The 24,536-nt window shown below is 58.2% G+C and overlaps 1 protein-coding gene across 4 annotated transcripts; it reads left to right on the forward strand.

Moving 5' to 3' along the window:
* The first annotated feature begins 7,261 nt into the window (after nucleotides 1–7,261).
* On the forward strand, nucleotides 7,262–24,279 carry DBN1 (drebrin 1). Of its 4 annotated transcripts, none has more exons than XM_030808417.1 (15): nucleotides 7,262–7,568; nucleotides 12,089–12,144; nucleotides 12,772–12,884; nucleotides 13,056–13,130; nucleotides 13,246–13,392; nucleotides 13,541–13,618; nucleotides 13,810–13,961; nucleotides 14,037–14,100; nucleotides 20,106–20,165; nucleotides 20,254–20,377; nucleotides 21,124–21,261; nucleotides 21,596–21,766; nucleotides 22,156–22,805; nucleotides 23,120–23,222; nucleotides 23,366–24,279. In XM_030808417.1, the coding sequence occupies exons 1-15, from the start codon at nucleotides 7,483–7,485 to the stop codon at nucleotides 23,434–23,436; spliced, it is 2,088 nt and encodes a 695-aa protein (XP_030664277.1). In that variant the 5' UTR covers nucleotides 7,262–7,482; the 3' UTR covers nucleotides 23,437–24,279. The 4 variants fall into 4 exon arrangements, with proteins under 4 accessions (XP_030664277.1, XP_030664278.1, XP_030664279.1 ...); XM_030808419.1 differs by lacking the exon at nucleotides 7,262–7,568 and adding an exon at nucleotides 8,118–8,226; XM_030808418.1 differs by lacking the exon at nucleotides 21,124–21,261.
* Nucleotides 24,280–24,536: the final 257 nt, after the last annotated feature.

A 24,536-nucleotide genomic window follows, 5' to 3' on the forward strand; every position in this document is an offset into this window, starting at 1 on the left:
CGTGCCACTGCACTCCAGCCTGGGCAACAGAGTGAGACTCTGTCTAAAAAAAAAAAATATATATATATATATATATATATATATATATGTATGGCCAGGCATGGTGGCTCATGCCTGTAATCCCAGCACTTTGGGAGGCTGAGGTGGGCAGATCACCTGAGGTCAGTAGTCTGAGACCAGCCTGGCCAACATGGTGAAACCCCGTCTCTACTAAAAATGCAAAAATTAGCCGGGTGTGGTGGTGCATGCATGTAATCCCAGCCACTCAGAAGGCTGAGGCAGGAGAATCCCTGGAACCCAGGAGACAGAGGTTGCAGTGAGCCAAGACTGCGTCGCTACACTCCAGCCCGGGCAACAGAGCAAGACTGTCTCAAAAAAAAAATCAGCTGGGCCTAGTGGTGCATTCTTGTGGTCCCAGCTCCTTGGGAGGCTGAGGTGGGAGGATCACTTGAGCCCAGGAGGTTGAGGCAGCAGTAAGCTGCACTCCAGCCTGAGCAACAAAGTGAAACCCTGTCTCTTAAAAAAAAAAAAAAAAAAAAGGAGAGAGACAAGAAGGGTCTCTGCTGCGTTCTCTCTTGGAATCCTGGAGAATGAGTGCAAAGCTTCGTGTGTGATTTTCGTGGTTTTTTTGTTTTTGTTTTTTTGTTTTTGTCTGCCTGCCTGGGCCTCCCAAAGTGCTGGGATTACAGGCGTGAGCCACCATGCCCGGCCTCGTGTTATTTTCATGATGTCTTGCCGGAGTGCCTATATGTCAGTGCCTGGCATATAGTGGATGCCCAGTAAGTGTTCGTGGAATGATCACGAGGTGCCTGTGGGACATTTAGGAGACACATTCAGGAAACAGCTGAAGATTCAAGTCTGGATTCACCTCCACTTCAATTCGGGAATGAATTTGAGACAGGCTCAGGGCAGTCAACATAAATGCTGGTCACCGAGTCCTAGGGAGAGCCAGGAGTGAGGCCCACACAAGGAGCATCAGGAGTCAAGCAGGTGGGATGTGGTTTTCTTTCAACCTGGACATCCTTGGCATGTTAACCACAGAGGAGCTTTCACTTCCACAAGGAAATGTGCTCTCTTCCACTTCTCTTGAACTGTGAAGCCCTCTCAGTCCGTCCTCGGTTCCCATGGATACAAGCGAGAAGGGCACAGGGATGGATGGTAACTGTAGCCGGGAGCCCGTCTGGGAACGCCGAGCAGCACAGCCAGATCTGCCAGTTTATCGACAGCATCCAGAGGTTCAGATTTGTATGTGAGATCTGGTGTTTGAATATTGGCAACTACATTAGATTTTTTAAAAATCCTATTAGAAAAATAACAAATGTGGGCCAAATCCAGCATGAGGACGGCCAGGGCCCAGCATAGTGAGGAGGTGAGACGCCGGAACGCCAGCATGACAGCACTGGGCAGGGACAGCACGGCCAGGGCAGGAGGACAACCTCCAGGGAAGGGGCAGGGAAGCCTGGACAGGGCAAGAGCGTGTCAAGAAGCTGCCGACAGTGTCAACCAGGCAGATAAGGCCGAGTAGTCCCTCGTGGCATTTCACAACAAGGTGACATTTGCCAGATCAGTTTAGCCGAGCTGGGGTGGCTGCCAGGGTTAAAGAGGAACAAGGCGGGAGGGTGGGGAGGATGTGGAAGGAGAGAGTGCAGACAGCTCTTTTAAGAGGTTTGGCTGTGGTGGGCCAAGAGGACCGCCAAGCTCAGCTGAGAGGCCAGGGCGTGGGTGGCGGGAGGGGCCTGGGAGGCATCTGCTGGAGGATGGTGGGAGAAGATGGGAGAAGTTGGGAGGGGGCTGTAAGGAGAGAGTGGGGTGAAGGGCAGGGGCAAATGCGGAACCGTGGAGCCGGAGCTATCCTAGAGTGGGGCAGGAGCAGGTGCCCGGCACCTCCTTGAAACAGCCACCCCCGCTCCGTAGGCCAGAAATGCGGTGCAATCACATGCCATTTAATCATCGTAACACCTTTGAGAACACATTATTAAAGGCATGTTTCAGATGAGGGTACTGAGGTTCAGGAACAGTGACTTGTCCAGAGTCACCCAGATGGAATGGCCGGGCCTGCCGCTCCAAGGATCAAAGGCCAAAGTATTCCCCGCTGACCCACCAGCACTCCCCAGCTCCTGTCACGCGTCCCCCATCACCTGGACTCCCATCCAGACTTTGCCACTCTGCCAGCTGTGTGCCTCCAGGCAAGACACTGCCCCTCTCTGAGCCTTGGTTTCCCCACCTGTAAAATAATAGCAGCTGGGCGCAGTGGCTTACACCTGTAATCCCAGCACTTTGGAAGGCCAAGATGGGTGGATCACCTGAGGTCAGGAGTTCAAGACCAGCCTGGCCAACATGGTGAAACCTTGTCTCTACTAAAAATACAAAAATTAGCTAGGCGTGGTGGTGGGCACCTGTAATCCCAGCTACTCAGGAGGCTGTGGCAGGAGAATCGCTTGAACCCAGGAGGCGGAGATTGTGGTACGCTGAGATTGCGCCACTGCACTCCAGCCTGGGTGACAGAGTGGGACTCCGTCTCAAAAAAAAAATAATAATAGCAACCACTAGCTGCAAAGATCACAGTGTTCCGAAGCTGGGGTGCAAGGCTGTGCAGGCGGAGGCTGTGGGGACTGGGAAGTAGATGTTCTCGTGCCAGGCAAGGGAGGCCATTAGCACCCTTGGAGGGGGCAGAGCCCATGGCAGGGGGCTGAGTGGGTAACTGGAGAGGCAGCAGGCAAGGGAGGGGCTTTTCCCAGCTCAGAATGGCTTGAGCTCATTTGGATCAGCAGGGAGAGAGGCGGTGGAGGGCCAGGGACTGTTTTGCCAGAGTACAGAGGCAGGCACTCGATTCTGCCACTGCCTCCTCAGTGCAGGGCCCCACATGGCCTTGGTACACACATAAGGTACACACCATCCTCAGACTCTCCACGTGGCCCTGCTACAGGAAGGGAGCTGAGGCCCTGGGCTAAAGGGCTGGCCACAGGTCACCCTTTGAACTTGAGACTGCCTAAATCCAAAGCTGACCCTGAGAGTGGAAGAACCCCTCCCAACTGAGGCCTTAAAGGAAGGAAGTAGGGGAGGGGACCAGGGTTCCGGGGGTCATGGTGGAACAAGAACAAGCTCGTTGACTGACAGCCTGGGGGAACTCAGGAAACCAGCACCAGCCACTGGGGAGATTGTGCAGGGGGAGCCACTTCTGAGCCAGTGAAGACCCCAGGACCAAACTGGGCCCTCCCGCTCAGGTTTTTGGGGTACTGGAAGATCAACTGAGATTTCACCCAAGTTTCTTGCCACTGACAAAATGACCACTACTTGGGTACCAGGCAGATTAGGTAGGTCTCTCAGCTGCAATTCAAGCTAGTTTAAACAAAAACGGAGATAATTGAACTGAAAAAGTGAATGGCTTCAGACCTGGCTGGATCCAGGTAGCCGCCATCGGGACCCTCTCTTGTGCTCTCCACCTCTGGGCTCTGCTGTCCTCAATGCTGGCTTCGTTCTCAGAAGGCTCTCCCCTCTATTGGCAAGGATGACCCCCAGCAGCTCCAGGCCCATACCTGGCCAGCTCAGCAGCCCCAGTGGACAGAGGGAGCCTTTCTTTTCTTTTTTCTTTTATTTTTTATTTATTTATTTTTTTGAGATGGCGTCTCGCCCTGTGGCCCAGGCTGGAGTGCAGTGGTGTGATCTCAGCTCACTGCAACCTCCACCTCCCAGATTCAAGCGTTTCTCCTGCCTCAGCCTCCTGAGTAGCTGGGACTACAGGCATGCGACACCACACCTGGCTAATTTTTGTCTTTTTAGTAGAGATGGGGTTTCACCGTGTTGGCCAGGATGATCTTGATCTCTTGACCTCATGATCCACTCACCTCGGCCTCCCAAAGTGCTGGGATTACAGGCGTGAGCCACTGTGCTCAGCGAGGGAGCCTTTCTTAATGGCGCCAGCGAAAGTCCCAGGGCCAACGCCCATTGGACTAACTTGGGTCATGTGTCTGTCTCTGAATTAGTCACTGGGTCTGACCCTTCCTGGCTTGGATGACATACTCCTGTTTAGAGCTGAAAGTAGAAGATCTGCCAGAAAACGGGATGTGGAGCAGGCCTGGCAGGGATGTCCACGGCACTTCCTCCCCTCGTGCCCAGGGCCCCGCCCCCAACTCCACTGCCAGACCTCAGAGCTGGAGCGTCTGGAACTTCTGATCAGACTCCAGCCCACCTCACCCCCGCATGCAGAAATAGGGGTGCTACAAGGGGAAGCCGGGAGGGTGTGTGGGGTACTGAAATGACCTGGGACAGACCTGGGTTCCCATTCAGACTTTGCCACTCACCAGCTGTGTGTCTCCGGGCAAGTCACTGACTCTCTCTGGGCCTCGGTTTTCCCATCTGTAAAATAATGATAACAATCAACACATTGACAGCACCTACTATGTACTGGTCCCATTTTAAGCACTTTCTAGATACTTTTTGAAAATCCTCATACTGACCCTAGGAGGTAGGTACCATCACTATCACCCCCATATTATAGTTGAAGATGAGTCAGGCACCAAGCTCAAGGTCACACCATCAGCACTAGACTCCTCAGGAGCAGAGCTAATGTGAATGAACGTGGCTGGCCCGGCGCCAGGGGCAGATACCTGGGAACAGCCATGAGCTTTGTGATGATCACGGGGCAATCAGTGTGTGCTTGGTGGGATCTTGCAGAGGTTGGAAGAGGCCAGAGAAGACTCCACCAGCTCTTGCTGAAAAAGTCTTGCAGCCTCCCCTCAGCCCTAAAACCTTCCCGGAGAGGTGTGGGGGAGCACAGAACAGGAAGGTGGGGGTGGAGGGAAGAGGGTGGGGCTGTGAGGAGGGAGGGAGGGGGTTCTCCTTCTAAGCCTCCATCCAGTCCCATTTTATTCTCACAACAGGTTATCAAAAGGAAACTCAGAGAGGGGAAGTGTTTCAGCCAAGGTCACACAGCAAAGGCCCAGTTTCTGGATCTCAGTCCTCCCTTGTCTCATCTTTTCCACTCTGGGGATCCAGAAGTCATTGGCCCAGCCTCCCAGTGTGTGTGTGGGGAGCTCATGCTCTGGGGGTGGGAGAGACCGACCTGTCAGCGACTTGAAGGGTGATCGGTTTGGGGGTGGCAGACACGAAGTCCTGGTAGGAGGAACCCACCAGCCCACCAAGGCTGAGTGTGTGGGCTTCAGGGGCAACGGCAGCTGAAAGGAGGCAGGTTCTCAGAGGACAGTGACCAGTGGCCACCCACTCCCACCAGTCAGGGCAACTGAGAACTATGGGTCCACTGAGTTTGGCAAGTTAGGGGTTACTGGTGACCTTGGCCAGAGCAGTGCCAGACAAAATGCGGGGAGGAGGAGACAGAGGACAGATGTCTGTCTGCATCCTATAGAAATGAGGGGATGAAGATAACCTGGAAGGGTGACGGGTGCGGAGACCAGGGGAGTGGGCTCTAGGGCATGCCAGCAGGGAACACCCTTGCTTCCCTGAAAATAGGGAAAACTGAGTGCAGGGTGTATGGGAACTCTCTATACTATCTTTATAACTTTTCTGTAAATCTAACACTGTTCTAAAATAGAAAGTTTATTTAAAAATGTTGATGGCAAGAGGTGAGAGTGGGCGTGGCTGGAGAGTTTGTAGGTGGCTGGTGGGGAGGCAGGAATTTGAGGAAGGAAGAGCATAGATGCATTTAGGGCTTCTGTTTTTTGGATGCAAAATTGAGTGTGCAGGAGGCTGGGGGGTGAGGGGAGCAGGGGGGGCGAGGAGCTGTGAGCTAGGACAAGTCAAAGGAAGCTGGAAGAGGCTGAGGCCACAGATGCTCATGGCCAGCCATCTGTCTGCCCCTCCCCGGCTGCAGGGTCTCCCTCCTCCCCAGAATCAGGCTCTTCATGCCTAAGGGTGGGGGATGGCTGAAGCTCTGTTCCTCCATGGCTCTCCCCACTTCCCTTCCCCACCCTGTGTCACCCACTCCCTTAGGGATCCCCATTGCACACCAACCACACCTACTGGCCAGTTGGTCTAGGGCACAGGGCCTGGCTGTGTCCCTGCCTGGGCCTCACTCTAGTGGGGGCCATGGAGAAACTGCCATGGCCAGTGGTCCCTAGACATAGCGGGCACTGACTTCCCAAGGCAGGGGCCTGTATTTTGAGTTTTAAGAGGGTTCTCCCAACTCCAAAGCGCCAGGAACACTGCCACATAGGCAGCACTGCTGTCCTTCTCTTGGCATAGCCAATTACCCAATGCAGAACTCAGAGCCCCGGCTAGAACCACCTCCTCCTCCGTGGTGCGGTTGGGACCAGGTGAAGTTTGCTCAGGGAGGTCGAGGTTGGAGGCTTTGTAGTGGTGGAAAAGGCTTCTGAGCGCTGTGGACGGTTTCAGGGTCCCAACCCAGCAAGGAACGGAGTTCTGGGAAGCCCTGGCATGGTGTCCACTCCCTTGCAGGGGACTTTTCTGAGGCCCCCTCCACTTCTGTGCTCAGAGCTTTAGGAGATAAAGATGCCAAGAGGCTGGCCCTGAGCGTCCTTGGAGGAGCCCTGCCCTGGGAGTCTGGGGTTAGATGCTGCTTCCGGAACTCTACTTGGGACTCCTCTGGGAGGCGTGAGGCTTGAGAGAGAATGCAAAGGATTTCCTAGCTGGCCCCATCTGAGAGGGCACAGGCGTGGAGGGGAGGAGAGGCCTGGAATGGAGGGATAATGAGCTGGGTAGGGGCTGAGAATGGCCTGGAATAAGTGGTCATGGAGCCGAGATGGGAGGCTGTGGTTGGGAATTGGGAACTGGGATCAGAATGAGACTGGGATGGGCTGGACTGAAGATGTGCCGTGAGAAATGTTGGCGGGGGGGACACGTGCTAAGCATGGGGCTGAAGCTGGGATGGGAAAGGAACTGGGTTGGATTTGAGGGTGGGATGCAGATGGCAGTGGATATGATGGGATAGACTAGGCAAGGACCTCTCAGGAAAAGGAGACGGGCCAGGGGTGAGGTGGTGTGTGCGCTGGGTTGGGATGAAAATGGGTTTAACATGGGCTGGGACGCACCAGGAATGGAGATCAATGAAGCAATGGGTGGGGCCGGACCGGATTGGGACGGGGTGTGGGCGGGGGGAGGTGGGGACGGGGCTGGGTTCGGGGCTGGAAGGAGGGCTAGCGCCGAGGTTACGGACCGGGCAGGTGAGGGTTCGGAACGTGGGTGGGGCTGGCCCTGGAGCGGCGCGCAGGGGCGGCGGGTGAGGGGCGCGGGGGCGCCCGGGGCAGGCCGGGAAGGGGGGGCGGGCCTCCCCCTGGGCCGGGCCAGGGCGGCGCTAGGACCGAGCGAGCGGAGGGAGCGAGCCGGGCGGAGCCAGCGCCCCCCGCCCCCCGCCGGCCGGCTCCCCTCCCCCGGCCGCTGGCTCGCTCGGCTCGCGACGCTGCAGAGGCTCCGAGGCGGCGGCGGCGGCGACTCCCTCTTTCCCTCCCTCCTCCTCCGTCCGCCCGTCCGTCCGCGCGTCTGTCCGTTCGGCCCGGTCCGGCCCGAAGCATGGCCGGCGTCAGCTTCAGCGGCCACCGCCTGGAGCTGCTGGCGGCTTACGAGGAGGTGATCCGAGAGGAGAGCGCGGCCGACTGGTGAGCCCCCCGCCCCCGCCCCCGGCCCCTTTGTCCCCGCGCCGCCGCCGCGCCTTTGTTTCTCTCCCGCCCCGCCGCCCCGCCGCCGGGAAGGGAGGGGGACCCCGAAATGGTGCAGCGGGCCGGGAGGGCCGGGAGGGGCTGCCTTTGTGCGCGCCGGGGGAGGGGCCGGCGGGCCAGGCGGGGCACTACCGGGCCCCGAGCGCCCGGAGGCGGCCCCAGGCGCGCGGTGGGAGCCGCGGCCGGACGCGGCCCGGAGGCGCGGGGTCCCGATGTGGGGCCCGGGGCCGCGTGGCCCTGCGGGAGCCCATCCCCCACCCTACCCCCCGGGCCCGGGGGACAGGTGTGCACGGGCGGCCAAGGGCACCTTCGCCACCTTCGAGCGGGCGAGGTCCGGGCGGGGACGGGGCGGAGACCGAGCTAGCGGAGCCAGCGCAGCCTGCCCGGCTCAGCCCGGCCCGGCCACAGCACAAAGGAAAGCGAGGGCGGGGGAGGAGCGGAGCGGGCTGGGGGCCGGGCGCCCCGCCCACCGGGGGCCTCTCGGAGTGGGCCGCACTCCCCCCGAAACCTGGGCTGGAGTGAGGTGGAAGGATGTTTGCTGCCACATGGCGACCGCGAAGTGACTCCCTTACCGCCGCGGGTCGCGGAGGAGGCAGGGGTGAGCTCTCCTCCCCTACCTGAAGGGGACTGCGGGGACTAGGCAGCTGGGCTGGGGGGCACCGAGCTGCCTAAGGGGCCAGCTGAGGTCCCTGGGAGGAAGCCCTCTGGAGAACAAGTGTGGAGGGAGCCCCCGAAGAGGGCTGAAGTGGTGAACAGATCCACGGGCCCCTAGCAAGGGGCACTCGGTCCCTGATGGGGGAGGAGCTGGGCCGCCCCTCACCCCGCCCCCCAGCTGTTGTCTCACCCTGAGCTGGGGGAGGGGATGGACCACCTGCTCTGGGGCTGGCGGCCCAGGGTGGTGGAAAAAGGAAACCGAGGGGTTCCTCACTGCCCCATCCTGGAATCCTTTTCCCCCCCGTAATACTCTTCTCCTAGGAAAGGCGCCCATCTGGTTCCTAGGCCTCCTCTTCCTGCTGGCAGATGGGAACAGGTTCTTCTTGAGGAAACTGAGGCAAAGAGGAGGGCGGGTCTGAGGGACCCCGCTTGGGCTGGCCTCACCCGCACACTGGGAGGGCAGCCAGGTGGGGACTCTGACCTGGGGGCTCCTGGAGGAGAGGATGAGATGGCTGGGCATCCATGGCATGGTACTGCAGCACTGGCCAGCAGCCAGGCCTGGAGGGATGGACGCGAGAGACAAGCTCTCGTGTCCTGCAGGTCAGTCACAGGAGAGGCCGGCACAGGCTCAGCAGGCAGGCGGCCCACCCATTGTCCCAGCCCTGCCCCAGGGAGGCTGAGATCATGGGAGGAGCTCTGGGCAAGTGGCCGGCTTGGCCTGGTGAAGGAGCTGGCTTTGGGATAAGGCCCCGCCCGGGGAGAGGCACAGCTCACCCCAGAACACCTCCTTTGCCCTCCAGTCTGGAGAGGTGTTGTCTACCAGCACCCCATTTTCTCCTAAAAGCAGAGCTCTGGTGGCCTATTGCCAGGGCCACACAACCCCTGTTGCCCCACATCCTGCTCAACAGAGGCCTGCCCCCCCCACCCCAGCAGCATCCATGTGGCCAAAGCGAGTTATTCATCACTGGTGTGCGTCAGCCCCCATCTGGGTTGTGTGTGGGACACACACAGATGCACACATGTACCCTCGCACATGCACACATTCGTTCACTAAGGGCCCAGATAACATTTTGAAAAAGGGGTGTGAGGATCACTTTCTACACAAGAGAATATGAATACCCCAGTGCCCAGCATGGAACCAGGGGTGCAGTGAGGTCTGAAGACTCAGAGGCAGACCCTGCGCATAGGTCCAGAGGGAGGGTTGTCTTGGGTAAATTGCTGTCTGCCCCCCCACCCTTACCTTGCCTCCAATGGGGAGGGGTGGTTGGGGGGAGTTCATTCCTAGGTGGCAGGGCCTCTGAAGTGCACCACTAGTCAGGCGCAGGGAGCAGGGGACCCAGGAAATGAGGTTGTATGGTGGGAAGGGCCACTGTTGTCCTGGTTGTGATATGACTCATTGTGGTCATACACAAGTTCCTGGTCCTCTTGGAAAGAAAAGGGATTGCGCCCAGCCCTACCTCGATACTGAAGGCCTTTCTAGCACCACCATCCTGAGAGTGATGGTCCTGGGGGGTCCACCTGCCCTCAACCCCCAACCCCAGCTCACCCCCCACTCCAGCTCACTGCCGGGTCTCTGGAACTGCCACATTCCAGCTCCCACCTCACGCTAGTTCAGTTTATCTGGTTAGATGGCTTTTAAGTTGGTGTCAGTATCACACGTACTTCTGGTATATGGTGTGCTGGACCCCAGGACCCAGAGAGCAGGATGTGCTGATCGACTGAGTCAGCGTTCCTGCCTTCACGAGGCTTACAGTTGGAGGTGGTGTCTGTCTCCAGGAGTTGGAGCTGGTGAGATGTGTAGATGCCTGGTCGCCTACCCCATCCTGATTCCCTGTGGTTTCACCAGCTTCCACCTGGTGCACCACCAGGCTCGGGGTGCCTCTGATGTGTTTGAGAAGCACTGGTCTTTGTATTCCTGCTGGGATGTGGTGGGTGCTCTGGGAGGGGCAGCTCAGGGGAGGCTGCTGGGGGCCAGCACTGGGCTCTGAAGAACAGAAGGATTCCACTGGGAATAAGCGTGGGGTAGAGGAGCAGGTCTTGCCTTCCATGTGAAGAGAACCACATAGGCAGAGGCTCCAGGGTGAGCCCTGTCCAGAACCCTGCTTTGGTCAGGGGGCCGTCCAGTGTGTCCCAAGTGTGTGGTGTGGACAGGGCGGTTCAATGGAAAGGCAGGCTGGAGGGTTTGAACTGGGGTGTGGTTTCTGCTGGGGGAGGGCTGTGGCTGGAGCAGGAAAAGGTGGCCGGAGGTGGGTAGCCAGGGGCTGAAGATGGAAGGCGCCCCAGGGAGCCTGGGCAGGCCAAGACAGGTCCTCTCAGAGGGAGGCTTGATGTCTAGAGCAGTCTCTAGGAACTAGGGTCCCTGGGCTCTGCATTAGTTTCTCATCGGTGCATGGAGAGGGACAGAGCCTGCTTCTCCCAGGGCCCTTTGTTCCCGTGGTGGGTTAGGGCAGCAGGACAGGTGCTGGGCCAGCTGTGTTGGAAGCATCTGTCAGGGCCAGGCTGGGGCTGGGGTAACAGTTGGACCAGGAGCTCCCAGCCCCACAGCCCACCTGTGTTCCTTCCTGGAGGTAGGAAGCCGGGAATCCAGGAAGGGGAGGGGCTGAGGCCATTTGGCCCTGGCCACAACCTCCTGAGATGTCCCCTCCATCCCTCCCGCCTTCATTTCCTTCGTCCCTTCACTTCTGCCCTTTCTCTTCTTCCTCCTCTCCCTGTTTCTCCCTCTGCTTCTCCCCTTCTCTTTCTCTTCCCCCTTGCCCTCCCTTTCTGCCTCCCCTCCTCACAGCCCCAGCCTCCTGCCTTGGCACCTGGGGAATAGGAGTTTGGAGAAGGGGTTGAGCCCTTTCAAACCTCAGGGACAAGGCCCTTCCTCCTAGGTCCCGGCTCTCCTCCCTCCCAGAGGGTCCTCAGCCTGGGCCTGCATGGGGTGATGGAGGAGGCATCTCTGCCTTCGCTTCCGTGAAATGGATGCTCTGTCACCACAGCCTATCAAAAGGAGCCAGGGCACACAAAGCTAGGGAGGAGGAGGAAGGAGGAAGGCCGCCAGGTCAGCTTTCTGTTAGAGCTCAGGCAGAAGGAAAGGCCAGCAGTCTCAGGAAGCCTCAGCCAGGACTGAGGCAGCCTAGGGGCTGGAAGGCCTGGAGCTCACGCATGGCCACCCCGGGGCCAGAGTCTGGGCGAGAGTGACTGCAGTGACCTCATCCCCATTTCAGAGAGGCGGAGATTGAGGCTGAGGGCGGGTCCCCAGGGTCCTTTGTGTTCAAGGAGAATGCAGTTGGGGTGGGCCAGTCGTGTGCCAATTGCAGGGTTGCCATGGTTACCGGGGGATGCCCAGAGCTGTGGGAGCACCAGGTTCTCTCTTCTCCTCCTTCCTCCCCGGGGGAGGGGCAGCGGGGACCAAGGCACATGCCAGGTAAGTTCCTGGCACTAGCCAATGGGGGATGAGGATCGTGGTAGCCAGGGAACGGTAACCAAGGAACCGTCGCCTTGGAATCTCCATCACACACCCGCTGCACTGGGTTGTAGGCTGCCAGGGCCAGGGCCGCGATGCTGTGCACCAGCCAGCAATTTCTCCCCTCACTGCCTGCGCCCCACCTGACCCCGGCCTCCAGCGGCACCCGGCCCTCCAGCGGCACCCTGCTGGGCTCCCGCCTGAACTGATGCCTGGCCCTGTTGTCATGGCTACAGCAGGAGCCCTCCCTGTTCCTGTCCTACCCCCTCCATGTCCCTCTCCCTCCCCAGAGCCGTCCCCACCCAGAATTGACGGCCTGGGCCCTGACAGTTTGACCGCCACCCCTCCCTCTCCCCAGGGCTCTGTACACATACGAGGATGGCTCCGATGACCTCAAGCTTGCAGCATCAGGAGGTAGGAATTCCAGCCATTCCTTCGCCTTCCTCTCCACCCCCTCCTCCTAGTCGTTTTCTTCCCCACCCACCTGGCTGTAGGCCACCTCCCTGCCTGCACCCTGCAGCCCCACACTTGTCTGGATCTGGCGGGTGTCGTGTCCTTCCTCCAGTCATCCCTGTGTCCCCAGGGTGGGGAGGAGTCTCGGAGCCTTGTTGAATGTTGGACTTCTGAGGCTGAGCCTCCAACAGGGAAAGTGACTTACCTGAAGCCACACAGCTGGGACGCTTTGGGGGAAGGGCCCTATTCACCGCCTTCCCCAGAGCCAGAAGGCTTGATTGTGCCTCTGGGCACTGGCACCTGGTGAGACATGATGATGTGTGAAGAATGAGACCTGAGTGTGAAGAACAAACACTTCCTCAGTCCTACCCCAAACCAGGCCCTGCAGGAGTCATAGGCAAAGCTACATCCCTGTGCACCGCCACCCCCACACGTACCAACACAAAACTGGGACCCACAGATCCCAGAGGCCAGAAGACCCCTGGGTGTGCCTGTGGAGGCCTGGAGGAGTCTTTGCTTTGAGTTCCAGGCTCTTTTTGGGAAGGGTTTAGGAGGCAGAGAGACCTGACACTCTCCTGATTACCCTAGAAGGGGGCTTGCAGGAGCTTTCGGGACACTTTGAGAACCAGAAGGTGATGTACGGCTTCTGCAGTGTCAAGGACTCCCAAGCTGCTCTGCCAAAATACGTGCTCATCAACTGGGTATGCGGCCAGGGCTGGGGAAGGGGGCTGAGGGCCCAGAGCAGTCGCCCTCCCTGTCGGCCCTCTGACACCCGTGGAGAGGGAACCCCACCAGCCCCAGGGAAGATGCACCCTATCATGTAGGGCCCCCCTTGTCCTTTCCTGACCCCCTCTTTGCTGGGTACTTTGCAGGTGGGCGAGGATGTGCCTGATGCCCGCAAGTGCGCTTGTGCCAGCCATGTGGCTAAGGTGGCTGAGTTCTTCCAGGTGTGTGTCAGGGGCCAGGGCTCTTGGGGGTGGGGCCAGCCACCAGGGTCTGCGTGCTGGGGTGGTGATGGCGGGAGGATGGTGCCGCTTGAGCACTGCCGTCTTCTTGCGGAAGGGCGTCGACGTGATCGTGAACGCCAGCAGCGTGGAAGACATAGATGCGGGTGCCATCGGGCAGCGGCTCTCTAACGGGCTGGCGCGGCTCTCCAGCCCTGTGCTGCACCGACTGCGGCTGCGAGAGGATGAGAACGCAGAGCCCGTGGTTAGTGTGTGTTTGGCACCCGTGGGCTCTGCCTGCGTGGCCTGGTGCCCGAGTCTGGCCTGCCCGGTCCCTCTTAGCCCTCACCCTTTAGGTGTCGGGGGCTCCTGGGGCATTCAGCCTGCTTATGCTGGGTCCTTTGACACTGCAGGGCACCACCTACCAGAAGACGGATGCAGCTGTGGAAATGAAGCGGATTAACCGAGAACAGTTCTGGGAGCAGGCCAAGGTATGGAACCCTGAGCCTGGCCTGGCTGAGCCGCCCCTCATGGACCCCATGGGGCAGGTCTGAGTCCCTCCTACAGTGGCCTGGCCCATGCCAGGTGCCCCGCCCCCAGCCCTGGTTTAGGGAGGGGCTGGAGGGGCAGGGTCCAGGCGCCCAGGCTCAGGGCCTACCCTTGTTCGCACCGGGGCTCGCAGAAGGAAGAAGAGCTGCGGAAGGAGGAGGAACGGAAGAAGGCCCTGGATGAGAGGCTCAGGTTCGAGCAGGAGCGGATGGAGCAGGAGCGGCAGGAGCAAGAGGAGCGTGAGCGGCGCTACCGGGAGCGGGAGCAGCAGATCGAGGAGCACAGGTGAGCCCGCCCGCCCGGAGCGCTCCAGGGGCCCCCGGGCGCACCCTGATGGGTGCTGGCTGCTTATCGTTCCAGGAGGAAACAGCAGACTTTAGAAGCGGAAGAGGCCAAGAGGCGGTTGAAGGAGCAGTCTATCTTTGTAAGTTCTTTGCCAAGGCTCCTGGTCTCTGGGTCAGGGAAGTGAGAATGGTCCCTGTGTTCCTGGGCCTTGTGGGGAGATCAGTGGCTCAGGGACAGTGGTGTCTGTTCTGGAGAGCTGCATGGGCACAGGGTGCCATGGAGCATCAGGCCTGGCACCTCATCACGTGGGGCTCTGGCCTCTGGCCGTGGAAAAAGACTACTTTGTAGAAGCTTGTGCTCTAGATGGGTAGAGAAAATCCATCTAGACCCAGACCCTCACTGACCAGGCTCCCCCTCCCCTCCCCTGGGGGCTCTCGGCAGATTAGACACTGTTCCTGCACTCTGAGGGGCCTCCAGGCCCGCCACAGGAGTGAGGCAGGCGGCATGGGTGAGCCTGGGCCAGTGCTGAGCATCTGTAGCCAGTGTGCGGCATCTCCTTGGGAGCAGCCCCTTTGTTCCAGGAGTACTGTCTGAATCTCCACACGTTGGGAATGGCCCGTAGGTCCTGTGGATTGGTCCCTGAGAATCACAGCAGAGTCACATCTTCATGCTTTGAATTTAGTATTTTGGAAATAGCTAATGTCATTCAGGACTGAGCATGGCTCAGTTCAGGAAGGGAGGTGGGTTGATACTCATCTGGATTGAGACTGTGATGGGCAGATGCAGGGCTGTGGGAACTCAAACGGGCTCCAGAGTCACCCACAGGAGGCTGAGAGAGAGGAGGCAAGACAGTCCTGCAGGCAGCAACATTAAGTCACTCCAGTCACATCTGCCCTTGGATGGGGTGGGGATGATGTGTGTCTGGTAAGCTCCAGCCTCAGTCATTCATTCAACACACACTGCCACCTGCCACCTGCCACATACAGAACATGGTGGAGAACGAGCTGGGTAAGATCTTTTCTTCATAAGCTGATTCATGTATTTTTTTTTTTTTTTGAGATGGAGTCTCGCTCTGTCACCCAGGCTGGAATGCAATGGCGTGATCTTGGCTCACTGCAACCTCCGTCTCCCAGGTTCAAGCGGTTCTCCCGCTTCAGCTTCCTGAGTAGCTGGGATTACAGGCGCGCACCATCATGCCCAGCTAATTTTTTTTTTTTTTTTTTTTTGAGACAGAGTCTCGCTCTGTCACCCAAGCTGGAGTGCAGTGGTGCAATCTCGGCTCACTGCAAGCTCCGCCTCCCGGGTTCACGCCATTCTCCTGTCTCAGCCTCTCCGGGTAGCTGTGGCTACAGGCGCCCGCCACCACGCCCGGCTAATTTTTTTGTATTTTTAGTAGAGACGGGGTTTCATCGTGGTCTCGATCTCCTGACCTCGTGATCCGCCCGCCTCGGCCTCCCAAAGTACTGGGATTACAAGCGTGAGCCACCGTGCCCGGCCCTTGCCCAGCTAATTTTTGTGTTTTTGTAGAGACGGGGTTTCACCATGTTGGCCAAGGCTGGTCTTGAACTCCTGACCTCAGTTGATCTGCCCGCCTCGGCCTCCCAAAGTGCTGGGATTACAGACGTGAGCCACCGCGCCCGGCCACATGTATTTAACTGTGGCAAAATACATAAAATGTACCATTTCAGTCATTTTAAAATCTGCATTTCATTAAGTGGCATTAAATTCATTCACATTGTTGGATAACCACCACCACTGTCCATTAAACACAAATTCTGCTCTTCCCCACTTGCCAGCTCCTGGCAACCACCATTCCACTTTCTGTCTCTATGTAGCTGACTACTCTGGAGACCGCCTATCAGTGGAATCACACAGTGTTTGTCCTTTTGCATGTAGCTTATTTCACTTAGCATGATGTCCTTAAGATTCATCCATGTTGTAGCATGCGTCAGAATTTCCTTCTTTTTGAAGGCTGAATCATATTCCATTGTATGGATATACCACATTTTGTTTATCCTTTCAGAGTGAGGTTTTTTAAAATTTTTTTATTTTTTTTATTTTTTTGAGACGGAATCTCGCTCTGTTGCCCAGGCTGGAGTGCAGTGGCGCGATCTCAGCTCACTGCAAGCTCCGCCTCCCAGGTTCACGCCATTCTCCTGCCTCAGCCTCCAAGTAGCTGGGACTACAGACGCCCGCCACCACACCCGGCTAATTTTTTGTATTTTTAGTAGAGACGGGGTTTCACCGTGTTAGCCGGGGTGGTCTGGATCTCCTGACCTCGGCCACCCGAAGTGCTGGGATTACAGGCGTGAGCAACTGCGTCCGGCCTGCCTCCCAGGTTTAAGTGATTTTCCTGCCTCAGCCTTCCAAGTAGCTGGGATTACAGGCGCCCACCACCACGCCTGGCTAATTTTTGTATTTTTAGTAGAGATGGGGTTTCACCATGTTGGCCAAGCTGATTTCGAACTCCTGACCTCAGGTGATCCACCCGCCTTCGCCTCACAAAGTGCTGGGATTACAGGCATGAGCCACCGCAGCCAGCGGATAAAGTTTATTCTTTCTTTCTTTCTTTATTTTTTTTTTGTATTTTTAGTAGAGACGGGGTTTCACCATGTTGGCCAGGATGGTCTCGATCTCTTGACCTCATGATCCGCCCTCCTCAGCCTCCCAAAATGCTGGAATTACAGGCGTGAGCCACCGTGCCCAGCCAAGTTTGTTTATTTATTTATTTATTTATTTTTTCGAGACAGAGTCTTGCTCTGTCGCCCAGGCTGGAGTGCAGTGGCACGATCTCAGCTCACTGCAACCTCTGCCTCCTGGGTTCAAGCGATTCTCTTGCCTCAGCCTCCGGAGTAGCTGGGATTACAGGCGTGCACCACTATGCCCAGCTGATTTTTGTATTTTTAGTAGAGACAGGGTTTCACCGTGTTGGTCAGGCTGGTCTCGAACTCCTGACCTCGTGATCCGCCTGTCTCAGCCTCCCGAAGTCCTGGAATTACAGGCGTGAGCCACTGTGCCCTGCCCGATAAAGTTTATTTATTTATTTATTTTTATTTGTTAATTTTTTTATTTTTTTGAGATGAAGTCTCACTCTTGTCCCCCAGTCTAGAGTGCAATGGCGCCATCTCAGCTCACTGCAACCTCTGCCTCCTGGGTTCAAGTGATTCTCCTGCCTCAGCCTCCCTAGTAGCTGGGATTACAGGCGCCTGCCACCACTCCTGGGTAATTTTTGTAGTTTTAGTAGAGACGGGGTTTCACCACGTTTGCCAGGCGGGTCTCAAACTCCTGACCTCAGGTGATCCTCCCACCTCGGCCTCCCAAAGTGTACTGCGCCCAGCCCCGATAAAGTTTATTTTTATGCTAACATTTCAAACATACACACATGCAGGTAGACAGAATAGTGTTGTGAACCCCCGAGCTGATTTATTTTCACCAGTTACCAACATTTCAGGTAAAGTGTGAAGGAGCTTACTATTATTATTTTATAGTCCCATCTGGCCCTTCAAGTATACTTCACGTGAGAGTGACAGTGGACATTGTAGCAGGTCATTGTGGTACCCTTTCAACTTCAGGTCGTCTAAGGAAGGGCATGTGTGAGAGACTTTGGGATTTAGCACCGTGAAATGCTTTCTCTTGGCTTAAGGAGCCGTCTGCTTTCTCTCCTCTGTTACGAATTGTGTTCCATATCTGGGTTTCCTTTTGGCCTGGCCTGCAGGGGAGCTCCCGTGTATCTGAAAATGCTTTAGGCACAGCAGTGGCTTTGACCCGTGTGGTTAGTGCGTTGATCTCTCTCCTCCCTCTGGACCTTACTTGTTTCAGTGTTGTTCACATGGTTGGTAGTTAAAGCCTTTGTGGTGGGCCGGGCGCGGTGGCTCACGCCCGTAATCCCAGCACTTTGGGAGGCCAAGGCAGGCGGATCATGAGGTCAGGAGATTGAGACCATCCTGGCCAACATGGTGAAACCCCGTCTCTACTAAAAAATACAAGAAATTAGCTGAGCGTGGTGGCGGGCGCCTGTAGTCCCAGCTACTCGGGAGGCTGAGGCAGGAGAATGGCGTGAACCTGGGAGGTGGAGCTTGCTGTGAGCCGAGATCTCGTCACTGCGCTCCAGCCTGGGTGAGAGACTCCGTCTCAGAGAAAAAAAAAAAAAATAAGCCTTTGTGGTAGCTGCCTCTGGTCCTTTCTTTGAACAAGGCAGAGGAACCAAGTGAGATTACAGCAGGCAGTGGGCAGAGCAGCAAAGGCTGGCAGGACGTAGGCTCATGGGAAGGTGAAGAGCCTGGGCTGACTGGAACCCCGTGGGCTGAGGAGTGGGGGAAATTTGATTGGGAAAGGAGAGCAAGGGCAGAGGAGGAGTTTAGACTTCATTCTGGGGGTCACAAAGTTATTGTTGAGGTGATAGCCCTCCTGAGGTGGGATACTACGAAGGGCCCTTCTCCCAGTGCCCCTGACAAGCTAACATTTTAGATTATAGGCTCAAAAACAGAGAGGCCCTGGGACTTCACCACCTTAGCAGCCCCTCCTGCCCAAGCTGCCACCTGAGCAGCAGGGGACACCGACTAAGAAGCCTTAGTGTGAGTGCAGTTGAGCAAACATGCGCCTGCCTTGTGCTGGCCACCCACCCGGAGACCCCAGTCCTCATCCTGTGTTGCTCACACGGAGGGGGAGGTGCCTCCGGAAACAGGAACTTAGGACGTGGTGTCATCGAGGTGGAAGCCAGGAGCACCCTGTGGGGATCCAGAGGAGGAAATGACCTGAACAAGCCAGGGACCTCTTCCCCAGGAAGCAGTGGCCACGCTGCGGCTGGAAACCAGAGGGCCTGGCCCCGGGGTGGGGAGCAGGCATTTGGGAGGGGGGCCAGTCTCCCATGCTGAGGCTTGGAGGTGGAAACGGGTGTGCCTGTTCTGGGAACTGCCTGCGTCGTGCTGAGGACTCGATGTCTACATCTCACAGTATGTGGGCGCCCTGGGGTGGGGGCCGGCAGGGGGTGGTGTTGGAGAGGTGATGGCTAGGTCAGGCAGGGGTGGGGGACGTAGGCCAAGCGCGGGCCCTGCCCACCCAAAACAACATGTGCAGTGGGCAGGCGAAGCCCGCGTGAGCGGGCGGCACACGCCTGTCTTAAGGGGGCTGCGGCAAGGCCCCGGTGATGGCTGCTCCGGGCTTGCAGGTGATGTCGCCAGGGCTCTGGCACCTCAGGAGAAACTGGGACCCTGATTTCAGTATGAAAGTTTCTGGTTTTTAAGTGGTGGCAACTAATTAACATGGTTTAAAAATATCATACCAGCAAAACAAAAGCCATCTGTGGGTCATATTTAGCCAGTGCTTGCTGTGGCTCATGGGAACCCCTGAGGGATTTTAAGCTCAGGAAAATCATGGTCTGATCCGCATTTCAGAAAGATCCTTTCAGGGCCTATGGGGAGCAGATAAGGCAGGTGGCAGTGAGGAAGGCTGGACCATGATGCCACGGTCCAGGCAGCAACAATGGGAGCATGGGTGGCCCCGGCACTGGGGTAGGAGGTCCGAGAAGTTATCTACAAAACAAGGAGCACTTCTGGATGGCCCTAGGCACCTGCTTAGATATGGGGATGAGCAAGTGAGTGAGTGAACCTGGTGCCCAGAGGCCTGGCAGGTCAGAGATGAGGTGGCTGAGGGCCCTGAGGGAAGAGAGGGGCTGTGTGCCTTGGTTTGACGGGGCAGAGGTACCACCTCTGAAACTCTTCCTGCCAGATTGCGAAAGAAGCATGGGGGCTGTAAGAAGGCCAGAAGGCCAGGCACTGGTGGCTCATGACTGTAATCCATCCCAACACTTTGGGAGGCCAAGGCAGGAGGATCCCTTCAGCCCAGAAGTTTGAGACCAGCCTGGGCAATGCAGGGAGACCCCATCTCTACCAAAAAATTAAAATTAGCTGGGCATGGTGGTGCACACCTGTAGTCCCAGCTACTCGGGAGGCTGAGGTGGGAGGATCGCTTGAGCCCAGGAGGCAGAGGCTGCAGTGACCCGTGATTGCACCACTGCTCCCCAGCCTGGATGACAGGGCGAGCACCTGTCTTAAAAACAAAATAAATAAATAAAATACAGTAAAAAAGAAGGCCAAAAGCCCCTGTGGGGATAGGTGCACCAGACACTGTCCCTTTGGTTTCTAGGGTGACCATCGGGATGAGGAGGAAGAGACCCACATGAAGAAGTCAGAGTCGGAGGTGGAGGTGAGAGCTGGGGGCACCAGCCAGGTGAGGCGGACAGGGCTACCCCAGCTTGCCTGGCCCAGCCCCAACCTTTTCCTCGTGCCCTCAGGAGGCAGCGGCTATTATTGCCCAGCGGCCTGACAATCCAAGGGAGTTCTTCAAGCAGCAGGAAAGAGTCGCATCGGCCTCTGCGGGCAGCTGTGATGTGCCCTCGCCCTTCAACCATCGACCAGGTAGTCCAAGGCCTCACCCCCACCCGGCCCCACTCCTCAGGTTACGGCCCTGAGCCTCTCTGGGACTTTCTCGGAAGGGAAACCTTGCCCAAGGAACCCTTGGAGAAGGCGAGACCCTTCATCCAGCGTGCATCCGCCCGCCACTTCCCAGGTGGCAGGACCCCAAGAAGGGCCGGGGATGGTGGTGAAGTCGCTTGTGGCTGAACAGTGGGGAGTGCTAGGGCCTGTGGGGCAGCTCTGGCATGGGCTGAGGCACAGCGCTGGCCACGGGGAGCAGCTCAGCTGGGGTGAATTAGGTCTGGCCTGGAAGGCCGGGATGCATGCGGGCTGGGCTCTTGCCCCGGGCCTGAGTGAGCCTCCTGGAGGTTGCACCCAGGTGTCCCCATTCCGCTTCTTACTGTGCTGCTTCCGCCTCCCCTGAAGCTCTTCCCTGCCCTGTCTGCTGGTCTGAGTGTGCTTGCCCCATGCTGGGGTCCTGCCACAGGCTGTCCCTGCTGTACTGCTCCCAGGCTGGCTGTGTGTCTGGGGCTGGTGTGAGGCTGCCGTCCCCACTGTACTGCTCCCAGGCTGGCTGTGTGTCTGAGGCTGGTGTGAGGCTGCGGCTGGCTTGGCTGAGTGTGCGCCTGGCTGAAGGCAGCTTGGACATCCAGGACCAGCCCTGGGGGCGGGAGAGGCCTCGGGCAGGGGTGGGGGAGACTGACCCTCTCTTGTCCTCTGTCTCTTTCTCTGTCTGTCTCTCTCGGCAGGTCGTCCGTACTGCCCTTTCATAAAGGCATCGGACAGTGGGCCTTCCTCCTCCTCCTCTTCCTCCTCCTCCCCTCCACGGACTCCCTTTCCCTATATCACCTGTCACCGCACCCCAAACCTCTCTTCCTCCCTCCCATGTAGGTAGCAGCCCCAGGCCTCGGCGGGGGTGGTAAGGAGGGCCCCGCTTCCCAGCAGCCCCCCACCCTCACTCCCCCAGCCTGACCGCTGATCTCTGGTGTTTGTCCCCAGGGCAGGCACTGCCTGCCTCTTACCCCTGGCCTTATGGGGCACTGGCCCCCAGGGGCCTAGCTTACAGGGTCTGGAGCTGGAGTCTGGCCCCTGGGGGTGCTGGGGAGCTCCCAGCCCCCACCCAGATTCCAGAGAGGAGGTGCTGGCCAGGCCCCAAGGTGGACAATCCTGTCTCACCTGGCTCCCCCGCCCTCACTGACACACCTGGGGTTTGTTCCACAGGCAGCCACCTGGACAGCCACCGGAGGATGGCACCCACTCCCATCCCCACACGGAGCCCGTCTGACTCCAGCACCGCCTCCACCCCTGTCGCTGAGCAGATAGAGCGGGCCCTGGATGAGGTCACATCCTCGCAGCCTCCACCACTGCCACCGCCACCCCCACCAGCCCAAGGTGAGAGAGGGATGCTACCTGCACCAGGCCTCCCATCATCAGTCCCTGGCTGGGAGCCCCAGGTTGCCATGGTAACCGTTCTCCGGGGATCTGGGCCACCCATCACCAAGACTGCACTGCCCTGGAGGCGGCTGTGTGGGGAGGAGCCCTGGTGTACAGTCAGACCTGCCCTCTCTAAAGCTTAGCACCCGCCCTCTCAAGTGGGAATCCGGCCTTGGCCTTCCTCCCGGAGCTGCCAAGGGGCTTAAAGTCACTGGAGTCACTGGGTAAGGGGGCAGTGGGACACCTGCATGGAAGTCCCTGGCTCCCTCACTCCTTAGTGGGTGGCAGGGTCTCCATCCTCCCCGAGGGGAGCCAGTTACATATCTCCTCTGCCTGTGCTGTGACAGAGACCCAGGAGCCCAGCCCCGTCCTAGACAGTGAGGAGACCAGAGCAGCAGCCCCTCAGGCCTGGGCCGGCCCCATGGAGGAGCCCCCTCAGGCACAAGCGCCTCCCCGGGGGCCAGGCAGCCCTGCAGAGGACTTGATGTTCATGGAGTCTGCAGAGCAGGCTGTCCTGGCTGCTCCCGTGGAGCCTGCCACAGCCGACGCCATGAAGGTCCACGATGCAGCTGACGCCATTGAAACCGACACTGCCACTGCTGACACCACTGTTGCCAACAACGTACCCCCCGCCGCCACCAGCCTCATTGACCTATGGCCTGGCAACGGGGAAGGGGCCTCCACACTCCAGGGTGAGCCCAGGGCCCCCACGCCACCCTCGGGTACTGAGGTCACCCTGGCAGAGGTGCCCCTGCTGGACGAGGTGGCTCCAGAGCCACTGCTGCCAGCAGGCGAAGGCTGTGCCACTCTTCTCAACTTTGATGAGCTGCCTGAGCCGCCAGCCACCTTCTGTGACCCAGAGGAAGTGGAAGGGGAGCCCCTGGCTGCCCCCCAGACCCCAACTCTGCCCTCAGCCCTTGAGGAGCTGGAGCAAGAGCAGGAGCCAGAGCCACACCTGCTAACCAATGGCGAGACCACTCAGAAGGAGGGGACCCAGGTGCGGCAGGGACTGCCTGGTGGGAGGGATGAGAGGGAGTGGGGGCTGAGCAGGGTGCTGGCCCTGCATTCATCATTCATCACATGCTTGCACCAGTACCCCCTTTCTCTGTGACCCACATTATTTGAGGGGAAGTCCATCCCGCCCGCCCTGCCTCCCTGGGCCAGCTCTGCTTTTGTTCCCAAGGCAGGCATCCGTGTTTCCCTGGCAACCACTGATGGAATCATTGGTTGCTGGGGAAACGGGCTCAGGCCTGATAGGTCAGCCCCAGCCCTGCTGGGTGGGGCCAAGTGACCTGATGCTTTCCCCTGCAGGCCAGTGAGGGGTACTTCAGTCAATCACAGGAGGAGGAGTTTGCCCAATCGGAAGAGCTCTGTGCCAAGGCTCCGCCTCCTGTGTTCTACAACAAGCCTCCAGGTAGTATTGGGCTGGATGATGGGGAGGAATTTGGGTGCAGGGGCTGGATTTGAATGTGGGTAGCCACCCCACCACTACAGAGGCTGGGGACACAAGCATGGGTCTGCTAGGTCCCTAACTCCTTTCCCTTTCTAACGCCACAGAAATCGACATCACATGCTGGGATGCAGACCCAGTTCCAGAAGAGGAGGAGGGCTTCGAGGGTGGTGATTAGCGGTGGCGCCAGCCCTAGGCTACCCTTGCCAAGGCCGCCCACCTGCATCGGCCTCTGGCCAGACGGCCCGCCGTGCCTGCATTCACAGCAGCTCCGCCTGGCACCCACTCCGGATTCCGGCCCTAGCTGGGGACTTGGCCGCTTCCCTACCCACAGGGCCTGACTTTTACAGCTTTTCTCTTTTTTTTAAAAGTTGATAGGAGACTTGTACAGTTGACTGGTTTTCCTCCCGTTGGTAGTTGAGACGCTGTTGCAAATTCCACCCCTCCTTCCCTGGTCCAGATTGTAGCTCTTAGTCCTCCCTGCTCAGCTGGCCGGGGTGGAGGCCTCACCCTGCTTGGGGCCTGGTGTGGGGGGAGGAGCTCTGGTGGGAAAATGTCCCCCACCTCTTTTCCTAGTTTTATGTTTCTTGGAAAAATATCACTTTGTATTTTCTGTCCAGGGCTTCAGATATTTTGCACGAATTTTAAAACATGGCAATAAATGGCTCGTGGGCTCTGGCTCCCTGGGACCCCCCTCCCCGCCCTTCTTTCGACCCCTTCCTGTCTGGCCCAAAGGAAGTAGCAGGTCCAGCTGGGGCCCCTCGGCTACCCCCCCCTCTCCTGCCGGGCAGGTCCCAGGCTGGAGGCCCTAGGCCCGGTTCAGGTCAGGGCTATGGACGGGGCCCGGGGGCTTTGGTGGCCCCTCCCCAACTCCTTCCTCTTTGCTTGGGTTCCTTTTTCACGTTCCACGTTCAGTAACTTTTTTTTTTTTGTTTTTTTTTTTGTTTGTTTTTTTTTGGAAAGCACAAACTTCTGTAACGGGTCGTGCTCATGTCTGTTAATAAAGAAATCCAGATCCCTTCGGGCTGCCGCCTGCCCTGACCCAGGTTCCCAACTCCTCCCACCTCCGAGGCCGCAGCACCTCCTTGCCACCAGGGGGCGTCCTCACCCTAATTCCAAGGCCCGCCAGGCGGGGTTGGGGTGGGGGGCGGTGCTAGGGGCTAAGGCTCCCAGGGGAGGCCGCCTGGAACCTATAACCACCGGAGGAGGGTTGCTCTCAGACTTAGTGCTGTACCCTTAGGCTCTGTTGTGGCGGAAACGCACGTTGAGGGTCCTTCC

This window comes from Nomascus leucogenys, unplaced genomic scaffold, assembly GCF_006542625.1.
Source record: "Nomascus leucogenys isolate Asia unplaced genomic scaffold, Asia_NLE_v1 Super-Scaffold_3019, whole genome shotgun sequence".
NCBI lineage: Eukaryota > Metazoa > Chordata > Mammalia > Primates > Hylobatidae > Nomascus > Nomascus leucogenys.

Bases quoted from the DNA above. Each gene is read 5' to 3' on its own strand.
- DBN1 (XM_030808417.1), top strand. From the start codon at position 7,483: ATGGCCGGCGTCAGCTTCAGCGGCCACCGCCTGGAGCTGCTGGCGGCT. The intron at 14,101-20,105 runs GTAAGTTCTTTG...TTTGGTTTCTAG, and splicing joins TGAAGGAGCAGTCTATCTTT to GGTGACCATCGGGATGAGGA. The intron at 22,806-23,119 runs GTGCGGCAGGGA...TTTCCCCTGCAG, and splicing joins CTCAGAAGGAGGGGACCCAG to GCCAGTGAGGGGTACTTCAG.